We start from the raw sequence: 15,386 nt of genomic DNA on the forward strand, positions 1-15,386 counted from the left end.
GTTCTCTCTTTAAATAAACAAAAGCAAAAACAAACTAAAGGAAGATTTGTTTATTTTGAAGGCAGGATGACAGAGATATTTATGTGGTAGCTCACTTTCCAGATGCTCTCAACAGTTAAGGCTTGTCAGTTTGAAGCCAGGAGCCAGCAACTTTTATCTGAGTCTCCCATATGGATGACCAGGGCCCAACTACTTCAGCCATCATTTGTTGTCTCCTAGGTATATTGGCAAGAAGCTGAATCAGAAGCATAGCCTAGCTGAGGTTTCTATTTCATGTTATTGAGAGACAGGGCGCTCCCATGCTTTTTTCAATCCCTAAATGACCACTAGAGCTCTTGGCTGGGACCAAAAACTGGAGTGAGTCACTCTATTCAAGTTTCCCATAAGCATGACAAAAAGCCACCACCTGCTGCTTCCTAAGGAGTGCATTAGCATGAAGCAGAGCTCAGGAGTAAAGCCACATACCCATCCTAGGTACTACAATGTAGGTTGTGGTTGTCTTAACAGCTAGGCCAAATATCTGCAGCCCCTTGCTCTATTGTTTTTAACTTACTGAACTATGCAATAGAAAAACAAAGTTTTCCTGCTTTAGCACTCATGGTTTGTTGTCTCCCAGATGCTGGGACGTGCCGGCCGACCCCAGTATGACACCAAGGGTGAAGGCATCCTCATCACGTCTCATGGCGAGCTGCAGTACTACCTGTCCCTCCTCAACCAGCAACTTCCTATTGAGAGTCAGATGGTGTCGAAGCTGCCGGACATGCTCAATGCTGAAATTGTGCTGGGGAATGTCCAGAATGCGAAGGTAGGGCGGTGCTGGTGCCCTGGGTGTGGCCTCCCCCAAGGAGACTGAGGTACCGGGAGGGGGATGCTCTTTATCATGGTGCTTCAGGATAACAGCAGGTAGCACCTTCTACTGCCTGCATCCACATCTTGAGTGGGAGCATCTCAGGTCTATGGCAGACAGTTCTGTTATCAGATCTTAGGAAGGACTCTGTGCTTTTCTTTCTTTCTTTCTTTCTTTCTTTCTTTCTTTCTTTCTTTCTTTCTTTCTTTCTTTCTTTCTTTCTTTCTCTCTCTCTCTCTCTCTTTCTTTCTTTCTTTCTCTCTCTCTCTTTCTTTCTTTCTTTCTTTCTTTCTTTCTTTTTATTGGAAAGTCAGATATACAGAAAGGAGGAGAGATAGAGAGGAAGCTCTTCCATCTGTTGATTCACTCCCCATGCGGCCACAACGGCTAGAGCTGAGCCATTCCACAGCCAGGAGCCTCTTCCAGGTCTTCCATGCAGGTACAGGGTCCTAAGGCTTTGAGCTGTCCTTGACTGCTTTCCTGGGCTACAAGCAGGGAGCTGGATGGGAAGCAGGACTCATATGGGATCCCAGAGCATGGAAGGTGAGGACTTTAGCCACTAGGCTACCATGCTCGGCCCAGGACTGTTAATCATTTTCATAGGGACATATTATAATAATCATTCAGAAAGTGACATACATGTAGCTTATGTACAGCTTTCCGTTTGGACATCAGGGCTTCTCTGGTAAGAACCACAAGCTATCTCTTGTAGGATGCAGTGAATTGGCTGGGCTATGCCTACCTGTACATCCGAATGCTGCGATCCCCCACCCTGTATGGCATCTCTCATGATGATCTGAAGGGAGATCCTCTGCTGGATCAGCGCCGACTAGATCTGGTGCACACTGCTGCCTTGATGCTGGACAAAAACAATCTGGTCAAGTATGATAAGAAGACAGGTAACTTCCAGGTAAGCGAAGCAAGGGTTTTGAGATGTAGTTTTTTCACATTTCTCTTTGAGTACTGCCTCTCAAATTACTGTTGCAGTGGGTGGGATTGGATTGTGACCTTTGAAACTAGGAATTTCTAGAATGTTGTTGCTTTTTCTATAACAAGATGGATAATTCAGCTTTCTTGTTTGCATGAACATCAGTTCATTATAGGCCAGTTTATCATGCCATCTTTCTGCATGTCCCTGGGACGTGCATTTGTACATTTAGTTGTCTGATTTGAACATTCACCTTTAGGACACTCACCGGCTGCCTACAGTTGGAACTTGGAGCTTATTAATGGTCAGTGTTTGATTTAGTCTTCCTTCTCGCCAGGTGACAGAACTGGGCCGGATAGCCAGCCACTATTACATCACCAACGATACAGTGCAGACATACAACCAGTTGCTAAAGCCCACCCTGAGTGAGATTGAACTTTTCAGAGTCTTCTCATTGTCTTCAGAGTTCAAGAATATCACTGTGAGAGAGGTGAGCCTCTACAGTCTGTTTAGAGGGGAGTAGGGGACTAGATTCACTGCCAGGCTGTTGGTGGCTTCCCTCCTTGGTCTCTTGGCTTTTTCTTAGACCAGTTTGCTCCTTGTGGTAGGAGGAGAAGCTGGAGCTGCAGAAGTTGCTCGAGAGGGTGCCCATTCCTGTAAAGGAGAGCATTGAAGAGCCCAGTGCCAAGGTGAGCCCACCTGTTTTTTGCTTCAGCTGTGAGATCAGGTCGTTTGCATAATCTTCCAAAAATTGAACCATGATTGTAAGGTTGTGTGTGGTAAGTGACTCCAGCCTCCCAGTTTTCTGCATCCTCCTCACATTGTTTCTGTGGAGTGGCAGTTTCATGTCTGTGGAATATCTGCCTGCATGCCAGAGCAGAAAGTAATTCACGGCCATGGCTTGTTTGTGATCGGCCTCTCACTGGCTGACCTTGCTTCTTTCCAGATCAACGTGCTTCTCCAAGCCTTCATCTCCCAGCTGAAACTGGAGGGCTTTGCGCTGATGGCTGACATGGTGTATGTTACCCAGGTGAGGGCAGAATTACACCGAGGCTACAAGAAGGAGAAAAAGATGGTTTGTGCACTGTGGGTGTCCTAGAGAAAGAAGCCCAAAACTGGTGAAAAAGAAGGAAAAATAAGGAAAAAGAAGGCTGTGCCTGGGTTGACTAGTTAGTTGATGAGTGTGTGGTATAGCTCTCTTGTATTGATTCTAAGCATGTGGAAGACATTAGGTCCTTAAGGAGGAAAACGAGGAAGCTGCATTGGCCCTCTGAAGGGGGGTGAGCTCTGGAGGTTGCAGTGTCCAGTCCCAGCAGAGAAAGGCCTGCCCTCTGGCTGCAGGGCTCAGAGTTGGAGCAGCAAAGAGTTTCTGTCGCTACCTTTTGTCTTTAAGAGCGGGTCCCCAGTACCTTCACTTACGCTGGAACCCTAAATGAGTCAACAGTTTTTATATGGATGTTTTTTAAATGGATGCTAAATGAAAATGTTGTGCAGTAGCTGTGAACTGTATTCCTCAAAATAGTCCTTTGTTCAGCAGTCATGTACCTTGTAGAAAAGAAAAAGGAGTAATCCCCTAGGGCATTGAGGTTCTGGGAGAGGGTGAGTAGTTTCATCTGACCTGAAGGGAATTAGGTTGTGGGTAGAGTAGCTTCGCCAGGCCCAGGGGTGGTGGGGACTTAACTGTAGGAATCTTTTTCTTTCCCTAGTCGGCTGGCCGGTTGATGCGGGCGATTTTTGAGATTGTCTTGAACCGAGGTTGGGCACAGCTCACAGACAAGACTTTGAATCTTTGCAAGATGATTGACAAACGCATGTAAGGGCCCATTAGGCCTGAGGCTGGTCATCATTTGTTGGGGGGTCCCCAGACTGAATGGATTGGGATGCATCTGATCTCTATTCCTGAGGCTTGAAGGGTGATGTGAACCTGGGAGAAGTTAAGGAGAAGGGAGCCCTCTGGGGGCAGGGTGGGGTTGGGGGCAGTCATCAGGGCTGACTCTCCGCTTTCACTGCTGGTGCAGTTGTCTGAGAACTGTGGGCACAGCTAACCTATTGGAAGTGGCAGTTAGGGCATTTGCTACACTCCTGTAGAAGGGACCAACAGCTTTTGTCTTCCTGGGTAGGTGGCAGTCCATGTGTCCTCTGCGCCAGTTCCGCAAACTACCTGAGGAAGTGGTGAAGAAGATTGAGAAGAAAAACTTCCCCTTTGAGCGTCTCTATGATCTGAATCATAACGAGATAGGTGTGTGAGAGGCTCTCCTCCCTCTGGTCTATACACAACGTGGATTGCTGGCTTAGCCAGCACTCACCAGCTCCTGGGGCTTGGCCACCAATAACCTGTGTACATTATGCTAGGCTGGCTGGGTTGCAGCTTCTACTTCTCATTTTTTAATTAGGGGAGCTTATCCGTATGCCAAAGATGGGGAAGACCATCCACAAATATGTCCACTTGTTTCCCAAACTGGAGCTGTCAGTGCACTTGCAGCCTATTACACGTTCTACCCTGAAAGTGGAGCTGACCATCACCCCAGATTTCCAGTGGGATGAAAAAGTAAGGTTTTGCTGGGACTCGGTCGGGTAGGAAGGAAGAAGAATGTGGGAACTGGGCTGGAGGCGCTGAGCTCTCTAGCCGGCTCATGTTCCTTTTACCTGTGTGTGTTTGGCAGGTCCACGGTTCTTCAGAGGCATTCTGGATTCTGGTGGAGGATGTGGACAGCGAGGTGATCCTGCACCACGAATACTTCCTGCTCAAGGCCAAGTACGCCCAGGACGAGCATCTCATTACGTTCTTCGTGCCTGTCTTTGAACCGCTGCCCCCTCAGTACTTCATCCGAGTGGTGTCTGACCGCTGGCTCAGTGAGTATGCCCTAAGAACGTGCCCCTCGAGGACTGTAGACTTTCTTGCTCCCTGTCCTGGGCTTGGCTTTGCTGGGAAGAAGTGATGGCTCATGCTGCTGAGGATTTCCGTGTTCATTGGCTCTGGAGGTCTGGTAAGCAAAGCCGGAACACTCATGACTTGCTGTTTCTTTCTGGCAGCCTGTGAAACTCAGCTGCCTGTCTCCTTCAGACACCTGATCCTGCCAGAGAAGTACCCTCCTCCCACTGAGCTTTTGGACCTGCAGCCCTTGCCTGTGTCTGCTCTGAGAAACAGCGCCTTTGAGAGCCTTTACCAAGATAAATTTCCCTTTTTCAATCCCATCCAGACTCAAGGTGGGTGTTCGTGTTACCGGCTAGTTGTTTCCTTAGAGGCCTTTTTATCTACCCTTAAAGTATATATATTAATTCGACAGGTAGGAAAATAGTTCCCATCAAGCAGTTCACACTCCAGGTGCTTTCAGCAGTTAGGGCTCAGCCAGGGTTGAAGGCTGGAGCCGGGAGCAGGATCTTTCTCCCATGTTGGGTACAGAAATCCATTTACTGGAGTCAGTAGCTGGGAATTGGTCCGGGAACTCCATTGTGGGATGGAGGCATCTTATCCTCTAGGCTGAACCCCTGCTGCCAACCACGCTCCAGAGGCCTTTTAAGGGTACTTAGGAGCGGTGTGTTCTGCAACAGACTTGGAAGCGGGCATTCAAGTTCTTGGTAGACTTGACTGCTGAGCACCATGGCAGGGTCCGTTCGGGCCCTTTGTTCTCTGCAAAGCCCTTGACTCCCACTGGGTTTGTTTTGCCCATATGTGTGTCTCACAGAGGAGGTGACTAAACCAAGGCCTTACTATATGAATGGTTTCTCAGGTTCCGGCTTTTTAGATTCTTGCTCCGATGCTCAGGTGCTGCACTGGGAGTGTGGTATTGATCAAAGCCTTTTCTCCCGCCTGATTATATGTGACAGCTATGTTCACACAGTGTACACTGTGCTTGGAGTACTTGGCTGAAAACAACACCATTGTTGTCTGTTATTCCTCCTGCCTGTCCTAAGGGTCTAACTCTCTGAGCTTCTGCCATCAGTATTCCATTTTATGAATGTGGAAACAAGTGTGAACAGGTACCCTGGCTGTACTAGCTAATATATAGTAGAACCTGGATTCTGATTTAGTCTTGATGCCAGGGCATAGGCTCTTCCCTTCCATGTTATTTGCAGGAAATGCAAAATAGGATTGGAGGCACAAAGAACGCTGCTCTATTCCCTTTATTCTGCACCCTGGTCCCTGAGAAGCAAAGCAGGATGGTTGGCTTCTTTAGCTTTCATTGTCCCCAGATCTCCAGGGAACACAGCAGCCAGGGCCAGTGTTGGTGGCTCCTGTGCCACCAGACCTTTGTTTGCATCCTACAGCTGACTGCCCTCAGGGGTATTCTCAGGCTTTTTTTTTAAAGATTTATTTATTATTTTTATTGGAAAGGCAGATACACAGAGAGGAGGAGAGACAGAGAGGAAGGTCTTCCATCCGATGGTTCATTCCCCAAGTGGCTGCAAACGGCTAGAGCTGAGCCAATCCAAAAGCAGGAGCCAGGAGCTTCTGGGTCTTCCACGTGGATGCAGGGTCCCAAGGCTTTGGGCTGTCCTTGAATTCTTTCCCAGGCCACAAGCAGGGAGCTGGATGGGAAACGGGGCCTCCTTGATTAGAACTGGTGCTTATATGGGATCTTGGCTAGGACTTTAGCCGCTAGACTGTGCGCTGGGCCCAGCATCCTCAGTTTTGATTAGCGGGCCGCATCCTACTCTCCTCTCCTGTTGTTCACATTGTCTCTCTGTTGCTCTCTAGTGTTTAACACCGTATACAACAGTGATGACAACGTGTTTGTTGGTGCCCCCACGGGCAGCGGGAAGACCATCTGTGCAGAATTTGCCATCCTGCGGATGCTGCTGCAAAACTCAGAGGGGCGCTGTGTCTACATTACCCCCATGGAGGCCCTGGCAGAGCAGGTGTGTGATGGGATGCTGTGGCAGGTGCATTTCCCCAGAATCCACGGCTTTCATGGTTCCACACCAAGGTTTGCCAAGTCTTTGCACAAGTAGGTCATTTCCACAGGTTGGTTGTGCAGAAAAGTCTGCCTCACTTCAGGGCTGGTCTGGGACAGGAAAGCAACAGGCTTACTGGCTTGGTGTATGATTAGCGAATGGCTCCTGGTGTGACCTCATGCTGTTCTGCCCTCCTTCATCTTCATCTTGTCTCCCCCCACCTTCCCCCCCACCAGGTGTACATGGACTGGTATGAGAAGTTTCAGGATAGGCTCAACAAGAAAGTGGTACTCCTGACAGGCGAGACCAGCACAGACCTGAAGCTGCTGGGCAAGGGCAACATCATCATCAGCACCCCCGAGAAGTGGGACATCCTGTCCCGGCGGTGGAAGCAGCGCAAGAATGTCCAGAACATCCACCTCTTCGTGGTGGATGAGGTCCACCTCATTGGGGGAGAGAACGGGGTAGGGCTTGGCCCTGCAGCACAGACTAGGGGCTGGGACTGACCATCTGACTGACCTTGGCCTTTGGCCTTGTGTTTGTGTCCGAGGCTGGAGTCTAAGGGATTCTCCTTGGTGAATTCTACATGTTGACCCATTCTAAAAGAATGATGGGAGGTTTCTCTGTAGAACTCTGGAAAACTAGCATTGCAGAGTGTAGGCTGATGTGGAGGTGGGGAGGCAGGAGAGCCTCTTGTTTGAGGGACTCCGTAGATCATTTTGAGGCCACTGAGTGATGTACTGATGGAATCTAGGGGCAGAGGAGGGGGAACCTGGTCTGGAGTGACTCTCTCTTCCCTCCTTGCCAGCCTGTCCTGGAAGTTATCTGCTCTCGTATGCGCTACATCTCCTCTCAGATTGAGCGGCCCATTCGCATTGTGGCCCTTAGTTCCTCACTCTCAAATGCTAAGGACGTGGCCCATTGGCTGGGTTGCAGTGCCACCTCCACCTTCAACTTCCACCCCAACGTGCGTCCTGTGCCATTGGAGCTGCACATCCAGGTAGGACCCACTTGTCCCAGCCTCTGTGTCCGCAAGGACTCCCAACTAGCCTAGATTTGAGAACCTCCTCTCTTTGTCTTCTTGGTCTCCAGGGCTTCAACATCAGCCACACGCAAACGCGCCTGCTGTCCATGGCCAAGCCCGTGTACCATGCTATCACCAAGCACTCGCCCAAGAAGCCCGTCATTGTCTTCGTGCCATCCCGCAAGCAGACCCGCCTCACTGCCATTGACATCCTCACCACCTGTGCAGCGGACATCCAGCGGCAGAGGTGGGCTTGGGGGTGGGAGAGTTAGCTTTGGTGAGATTGGCTTACCTTGAAGGGTGCTCTGTTGATGATAGTGGGGGTTGCCCCCATCTGACTCAGGGCCAGGGCGTCTTGGCTGGCAGGGTGTCTGCCGCAGACCAGGGTCACTGAGAGCTGACCCAGTGCTCGTGTCATTCAGGTTCTTGCACTGCACCGAGAAGGATCTGATCCCGTACCTGGAGAAGCTGAGTGACAGCACACTCAAAGAAACCCTGTTAAATGGGGTGGGCTACCTTCACGAAGGGCTCAGCCCTATGGAGCGGCGCCTGGTGGAACAACTTTTCAGTTCAGGTGAATAAACCACAGGGCATGGAGTGAGGTGGTACCTGAGGCTCCCACTAGGTGGAGCCATGTTTCCCCACAGCATACCAGCTGTTTCCAAAGTACCTTTAGGACTGTTGTGTTAGCTTATTTGTTCTCCCAAAGAGGTATTTCTAGAGCCCAAGACTTTGAGCCACCACTTGGTTTTCCATGGAAACCAGACTCCCTAAGATGGGCAGGTCTTACACACGGGTACACAGTGGAGCTCTGATTGCTCTCAGGTGCTTCCTTGTGTTGAGCCAGCCTGTGGCAGAGTTGGTGTTAGTACCTGTCCCTGTAATCCTTCATACTGCACATTAAGCCTTGCTTTCCCTAGCATTTGGATTCTGTCCCTTACTAACCTCGTTCCTCTGGGATGGTCCTTAGAGTAAGGTGCCAGCAGCACAGAGCTACCTTTCCGGTAGCATGAGTTAGCTCTCTGAGTCTTGTTGGACCTTGGACCTGCATCCCCACTAGCTCAGTTCTGAGTTCTGAGACAGCTGTCTCTGAATGAGGCAGTGAGCCGAGTTGGTCCAGGACCCTGCCCTCAGGCTGCTTCTTCCCTCTGCTGCTCAGGGGCTATCCAAGTGGTGGTGGCTTCTCGGAGTCTCTGCTGGGGCATGAATGTGGCTGCCCACCTGGTAATCATCATGGACACCCAGTACTATAACGGCAAGATTCACGCGTGAGTATAGTTGGGGCTCTGTGCTGATATAACCTCTCCCCACCAAATGAGCATAATCTGCAAATAAAGAGGTGCATGCATTATAAAGGAAAGGTGTAAGGGAAAAAGCATGCAGCCAGGAGTGTACTGCAGCCATGTGTCTGGAGAGCTTTGTCTTGAGACCTGGGCTCGCAGTGGCTTGTTAGTTACTGTCCTGCCGCAGCAGGATGGGAACCAGGAAGGTAGAGCCGTGTGTTCTCTTGTGATGTGGTTAGTTTTGTGTTACCTGAGAGAATCTGCTTGGGAAGAAAGTTTCTTTCATTGAATTGTTTTGGAGGTTCACAGTCCATGATTAGTGTGGCATCTCATGAGGGTGGGAGGTGTCCAGAGGGAGGTGTCCAGGAAGTAGAGGAATGGTGCTCACTCCCTATACAGCCATCAATGTTCTGTCACAGACACTCCACCTGGACAGATGATCCAACCTGTTCCCTTCCCAGCCTTCAGATGCTGTAGTGGTAACAAATCTTCACCCTCCTTAGAATCAATCACTTTCATCTTTAGGACTTAAAACATCTGTATAACTAGTAGGCAAACTTTGTTCCACTCGCAAGCCAAGAAGAATGCTACGGATTATGTCATTAATCTCTGTTTCATAGGTTAGGGAGACTTCATAGACATGGTTGTGGTCACACACCTGTGTGTCAAGGAATAGAAAGTTCAGTCTTTCTCAGAAAAATCTGAATGGTTTATCTTTAATTTTTTGCCTAAGAAACAGGTTATTTCGTGGCTTCATTTTTAATGCTTAAGTCTACTGCTAGGTTTGGGTTTAAATCTGGAGACTTGACAACCCAGAAAGTATATTTACTTGTACACTTAATCCATTGGTAGGGAAGTATTGACTTGTATACTTAATCCATTGGTAGGGAAGTATTTTTGCTTTTAATATTAGTTAGGTTTGTAATTTTGGTTCATGCAACAAATACATGACCCTTAACTTTAAAAATTAAAATATACAAATGAAGCTAGTTCCATTCATAAAAAGCTGAGCAGCACCATTTTGCTGTGATGTGACCACATCTCCCCATTTTACAGTCAGGCTTCCGAGAACAGTCCCCGTGGTGGTCCATCTTTCCCTTTGCACTCCTTGTCACAGGTATGTGGATTACCCTATATACGACGTGCTCCAGATGGTGGGCCATGCCAATCGCCCTCTGCAGGACGATGAGGGCCGCTGTGTCATCATGTGTCAGGGCTCCAAAAAGGTCAGTGCTAGGCCTGGACACACCTGTCTGCACGTGGCTTTCATTGTAAGCAAAATGCAGTTTTGCTGCCTTTTCATTTTGCTGTTGCTGACTCCATCTTATTTCACACACTGTTTACTGCTCGGCCTGTGTGGCTAAAGTGCGTTCCGTCCCTGTTTTCTGCTGTAGATTACAACCAGTCACCTTCTGAGTGTGTGTTTCTCTCATATATATGTTAGTTATATGTCTACCCAAGAACCAGTCATTTGACTAGCCTGAAGTCCTTCTTTGTGACCAAGTTCTCACAATTATGTCTCCTCCCTTAACCCAGGATTTCTTCAAAAAGTTCTTATATGAGCCACTGCCTGTGGAGTCTCACCTGGACCACTGCATGCATGACCACTTCAATGCTGAGATAGTCACGAAGACCATTGAGAACAAGCAGGATGCTGTGGATTACCTCACCTGGACCTTCCTGTACCGCCGCATGACGCAGAACCCCAATTACTACAACCTGCAGGGTCAGTGGACCTGGGCTCACACATGCCCTGTGGTGGTTTTCACAGCCCTTGCTGGGCTTCTCTGAGACCTCCACCTGCCTCTCCTCTGCACAGGCATCTCCCATCGTCACTTGTCTGACCACTTGTCAGAACTGGTGGAGCAGACCCTGAGTGACCTGGAGCAGTCCAAGTGTATCAGCATCGAGGATGAGATGGACGTGGCACCCCTGAACCTGGGCATGATCGCCGCCTATTACTACATCAACTACACCACCATTGGTGAGGGGCCCGGCGCTTGGGGCTGTGTTTCTGGGAGACTTCCTCAATGTGAGGGTGTGAGGCCTGCTGGGAGAGGAGGCGTCCAGCCTGCAAGTGTCCCCCACATGTGTGTCAGTGGACTGTGCACAGGCGAGAAGGACCACCCTAGTACCTCCTCCCCGCACCTCCTCCCCGCACCTTTTCTGCCTGCTTTTGTCTTTGCCCACATTTCTTCTTTCTCTGGCAGAGCTCTTCAGCATGTCCCTGAATGCCAAGACCAAGGTGCGAGGGCTTATCGAAATCATCTCCAACGCGGCAGAATATGAGAACATCCCCATCCGGCACCATGAAGACAACCTCCTGCGGCAGGTGAGGATGCCAGCTTCGGGAGAGCGTGCTTGGCAGTCAGGCTTGGCCAGTGTGCCTGGACCACTTGGTAGCCCTGCACAGCCCCCCAGAAGCTTTTTTCCCTTTTTTTCATTTTCCAGTTGGCTCAGAAGGTTCCCCACAAGCTAAATAACCCTAAGTTCAATGATCCGCACGTCAAGACCAACCTGCTTCTGCAGGCTCACTTGTCGCGCATGCAGCTGAGTGCTGAGCTGCAGTCAGACACAGAGGAAATCCTCAGTAAGGTAGAGTGTGAGTGCGCATGTAGGGTGGAACAGCCAGTGGTGGCTTGGGGGCTTGGGTCCCACCCTACTCGCTCTCACATTCCTGTCCCTGTCCAGGCTATCCGGCTCATCCAGGCCTGCGTGGATGTCCTTTCCAGCAACGGGTGGCTCAGCCCAGCTCTGGCGGCCATGGAGCTGGCCCAGATGGTCACCCAGGCCATGTGGTCTAAGGACTCATACTTGAAGCAGCTGCCACACTTCACCTCAGAGCATATCAAACGCTGCACAGACAAGGTAAACGGGGTGGGCGAGCCAAGAGATGAGTCTAGGCTGTGGGTACTTGCAGTGACTGAGACCTAGTGCAGGAGACTTCTATATCTGATCCTGTGAGTGTGTTCCATGTGGAGATGCTGGAGAAGCTTCCAGCCATGCTGCTTTAGATGTTCTTACAGCATGGGAAGTACAGTGGGCCAGTACAGTACTCAGCGGGCCAGTGCCCTTGGCTCTCAGTCTGCGCGCTCTTCTCTGACCTCCACATGCCCCCTGCAGGGAGTGGAGAGTGTTTTCGACATCATGGAGATGGAGGATGAAGAGCGAAACGCTCTGCTGCAGCTGACCGACAGCCAGATCGCGGATGTGGCCCGTTTCTGCAACCGCTACCCTAACATTGAGCTGTCCTATGAAGTGGTGGATAAGGACAGCATCCGCAGGTGAGCCACAGAGGGCCAGGCGGCCTGCCGGAGGTGCCTGCTGGACATGGCTGACTGTGTGCCTTGCTAATGTGCTGCCTGCTTCTTCCCCCTCCACCCCCATAGTGGTGGGCCAGTTGTGGTACTGGTACAGCTGGAGCGAGAGGAGGAAGTCACTGGCCCTGTCATTGCACCTCTCTTCCCACAGGTACGTCCTAATAGTTGGCTTTACTGGTTGTTGACTTGAGGCCATGTCTGCTCTCTTGGTCCTGCATTGGAGAATGCAGTGTCATTGGGGGAGAGGAATTCAAAGAGATAATGAACTCAAAGTCTGAGAGTTAATGTTGGAGCCATGAGTTGTTTTTGTGTTTGTTTTTCTGGGTAACCTTAAACAATTTAGATTGACTGTTAAAAACATCAGTTGTATTGCTTCTCAGCCTTTTGGCTAAGATCAAATGTAAAAACATTTGTGCTGTATTTGTCTTTAAATATTTTTAGGATACTTGGGCTTTTTCTTTGTCTTTTTTTTCAAGTTTTATTATGATTTGAAAGGCAGAGAGGGATCTTTAGCTGCTGGTTCACGCCCCAAATGGCCACAGTGGGGTGGGCCAGGCTGAAATCAGGAGCCTCATCCAGGTGTCCCATATGCTTTTCTAGGGCAATAGCAGGGAGCTTGCCCTGATATGCTGGGGCTTTGTGACAGTGGAGTGGCCAGGAGGGAGACAAGGCTTCGGTGCAAAGTGTCCTCTGTGAGGACTGCTTTAGCCCTTGGATGCCAGACTCACCTCCATGTTGGGGATTTTTCTCATTAGGAATTTATGCCTGGTGTTTAAAGAGTTCCCTGAGAGCTCAAAAGACTGTCTGCAACAGTGGAATCTTGGAGTCAGTGGCAAGTGCTAAATAGACATATTTTGAGGCAAGGAGATAAGCCAGGGCCACACATGAATCTTTCTTCCTCCCTAAGAACTGGGGCTGGGCAGTGAAGATGCTTGCAGCCCAGCCCTGTGGAGGGCCCAAGGTCGAGTCTCAGCTCTGCTGATTCTGTGTTCCTTGGAAGCAGCGCATGGTCCTGGAAATTGGGTTGTGCCACCTATGCTGGAAACCTAGATTGTTTCTGGCTCCCAGGCATTAGGATAGAAGCTCTTTATTTATCTTCCTGCCCAATCAACAATGAAAACATTTCATTGAGTTCATTTGAGATAATTTCAAAATGTACTTCAGAAAGAAAGAACCTTTGGAAAGCTTTGCTTTTTCTCAGATATTGTTCTGTAACCATTCCCGTGGTCAGCTGTGGCCATGGTTTGACACATTGACATTCTTGGGTTCTCCTCACTGCAGAAACGTGAAGAGGGCTGGTGGGTAGTGATCGGAGATGCCAAGTCCAACAGCCTCATTTCCATCAAGAGGCTGACCCTGCAGCAGAAGGCCAAGGTGAGTGTGTGCACTGGCCCAGTGTTTGCTCTTAGGCAGGGCAGGGACTGTGTTGTCCTGATTTCTGCCTGTTCTCTTTAGGTGAAGCTGGACTTCGTGGCCCCCGCCACTGGGGCCCACAACTATACTTTGTACTTCATGAGTGATGCATACATGGGATGTGACCAGGAATACAAATTCAGCGTGGATGTGAAAGAAGCTGAGACGGACAGTGACTCGGATTGAATCCTGACATGGCTAGGAGAGTTGAACATGAGTTAGGAACCCAGTATAGGCATCTTGTTTTGGAGATCAGCTTCATCAGCCTGGGATCTGCCCAGTCTCAAGTGGCACCACCCCACCCACCTCCACTTTCCTGTTTCATGACCAGGTACAGCATTTTTAGGCATGTTTTTCATAGTTTGCATCTTTCTAATAAAATGACCTGGAAAGACCATTTGTATTTGTTAGTCTTTTCAGAAGATTCCTCGTGTACCTAAGGCCTTAGTCACAACTTGTGGTTTTAGCTAATGAACTTGCTGATAAGCAGTCCCTGTGGAGCACAACCTTGTGCTGTCACGTGTGCCTGTTTCATTAGACTGGAGGAGGGGTTGGGTAGCTTCCCTAGTCAGGCTTCTTACATTGGCCCATCTCCTCAGGATAGTCCCTGCTTACCAGCACTGAGCTGCCCCGACAGAAGAACACAGGTTCAGGGTTTCTCAGGACTGAATTCTGAAGTTGCCCAAATGGCTTTAACAACAAAGGCTGGGCCAGGCTGAAGTCAGGAGTCAGTACTGTCCTGATCTCCCACATGGGTGGCAGGGCCCATCTGCTGCCATCCTGGGCACACTGGCAGGAAGCTGGATCAGAAACAGTAGCTGGGACTGGATTCAGCACCGCAGCATGGGATGCTGGCATTGGCAGAGGTGACTTGATGTATCCAAAGGCTGGCCCACTTTTTTCTTAAAGAAAAAGTTCAGACAAATTTGGGGGAGTGTGAGATTTTGCAGTTTTGCAAATCTCTTAACCTCTGGATCAATGACCATTGGATTTTAATATGCCTCTACAATCTGTGGTATACTATCTGAGGTGAAGTAAGCAAACTTCACAAAAGATACATACAGTCGGAAAAGAGAGTTTTAAAACCACTTGTTTAGGGCCCGGCAAGGTGGCCTAGCAGCTGAGGTCTTCGCCTTGAATGCCCTGGGATCCTGTATGGGCCCCTGTTCTAATCCCAGCAGCCTTACCTCCAATCCAGCTCCCTGCTTGTGGCCTGGGAAAGCAGTCGAGGACGGCCCAAAGCCTTGGGATCCTGCACCCGCGTGGGAGACTCAGAATAAGTTCTTGGCTTTGGGTCGTCCTCGACTGCTTTCTCAGGTCACATGCAGGGAGCTGGATGGGAAGTGGGGCTGCCAGGATTAGAATTGGCACCCATATGGGATCCTGATGCATGCAAGGCGAGGACTTTAGCTCCTAGGCTGCCACGCCAGGTCAAAGGTAGTAGTTTATCTTAAAGGCAGTGTAGAATTGGAAACCTTTAACTCTTTGGAGGGAGAAGGTGGAGGAAGAGTATTTGAAAAGCAGAGTTACAGAGAAGGAGAAACAGAGATCTTTGATTCACTGGTTTACTTCCCAAATGGCCACTCAAGCCCAGGCTGAAGGGAGGAGCTGCTGCTTCTGCACCTCCCACATGGGCGCAAGGGTCTAAGCACGTGGGCCATCGTCCCCTGCTTTC

The 15,386-nt window shown here is 49.7% G+C and overlaps 1 protein-coding gene across 1 annotated transcript in view; it reads left to right on the forward strand.

Moving 5' to 3' along the window:
- SNRNP200 (small nuclear ribonucleoprotein U5 subunit 200) overlaps positions 1-14,092 on the forward strand; it is a 29,291-nt gene extending 15,199 nt beyond the window's left edge. Inside the window, exons 20-45 of the mRNA XM_040993504.1 lie at positions 617-805; positions 1,560-1,757; positions 2,113-2,265; positions 2,384-2,464; positions 2,722-2,805; positions 3,482-3,588; positions 3,896-4,014; positions 4,169-4,323; positions 4,439-4,628; positions 4,809-4,982; positions 6,475-6,635; positions 6,908-7,135; positions 7,480-7,671; positions 7,764-7,942; positions 8,118-8,269; positions 8,855-8,963; positions 10,096-10,204; positions 10,515-10,704; positions 10,798-10,962; positions 11,189-11,310; positions 11,430-11,573; positions 11,670-11,846; positions 12,102-12,262; positions 12,368-12,449; positions 13,580-13,672; positions 13,754-14,092. Of these exons, the coding sequence (XP_040849438.1) occupies positions 617-805; positions 1,560-1,757; positions 2,113-2,265; positions 2,384-2,464; positions 2,722-2,805; positions 3,482-3,588; positions 3,896-4,014; positions 4,169-4,323; positions 4,439-4,628; positions 4,809-4,982; positions 6,475-6,635; positions 6,908-7,135; positions 7,480-7,671; positions 7,764-7,942; positions 8,118-8,269; positions 8,855-8,963; positions 10,096-10,204; positions 10,515-10,704; positions 10,798-10,962; positions 11,189-11,310; positions 11,430-11,573; positions 11,670-11,846; positions 12,102-12,262; positions 12,368-12,449; positions 13,580-13,672; positions 13,754-13,897 (3,858 nt within the window). The 3' untranslated portion in view covers positions 13,898-14,092. The remainder of the gene's footprint in view (positions 1-616; positions 806-1,559; positions 1,758-2,112; positions 2,266-2,383; positions 2,465-2,721; positions 2,806-3,481; positions 3,589-3,895; positions 4,015-4,168; positions 4,324-4,438; positions 4,629-4,808; positions 4,983-6,474; positions 6,636-6,907; positions 7,136-7,479; positions 7,672-7,763; positions 7,943-8,117; positions 8,270-8,854; positions 8,964-10,095; positions 10,205-10,514; positions 10,705-10,797; positions 10,963-11,188; positions 11,311-11,429; positions 11,574-11,669; positions 11,847-12,101; positions 12,263-12,367; positions 12,450-13,579; positions 13,673-13,753) is intronic.
- The last annotated feature ends 1,294 nt before the right edge of the window (positions 14,093-15,386 follow it).

This window comes from Ochotona curzoniae, unplaced genomic scaffold (assembly GCF_017591425.1).
Source record: "Ochotona curzoniae isolate NIBS_2020 unplaced genomic scaffold, NIBS_Ocur_1.0 contig_883, whole genome shotgun sequence".
Taxonomy (NCBI): Eukaryota; Metazoa; Chordata; class Mammalia; order Lagomorpha; family Ochotonidae; genus Ochotona; species Ochotona curzoniae.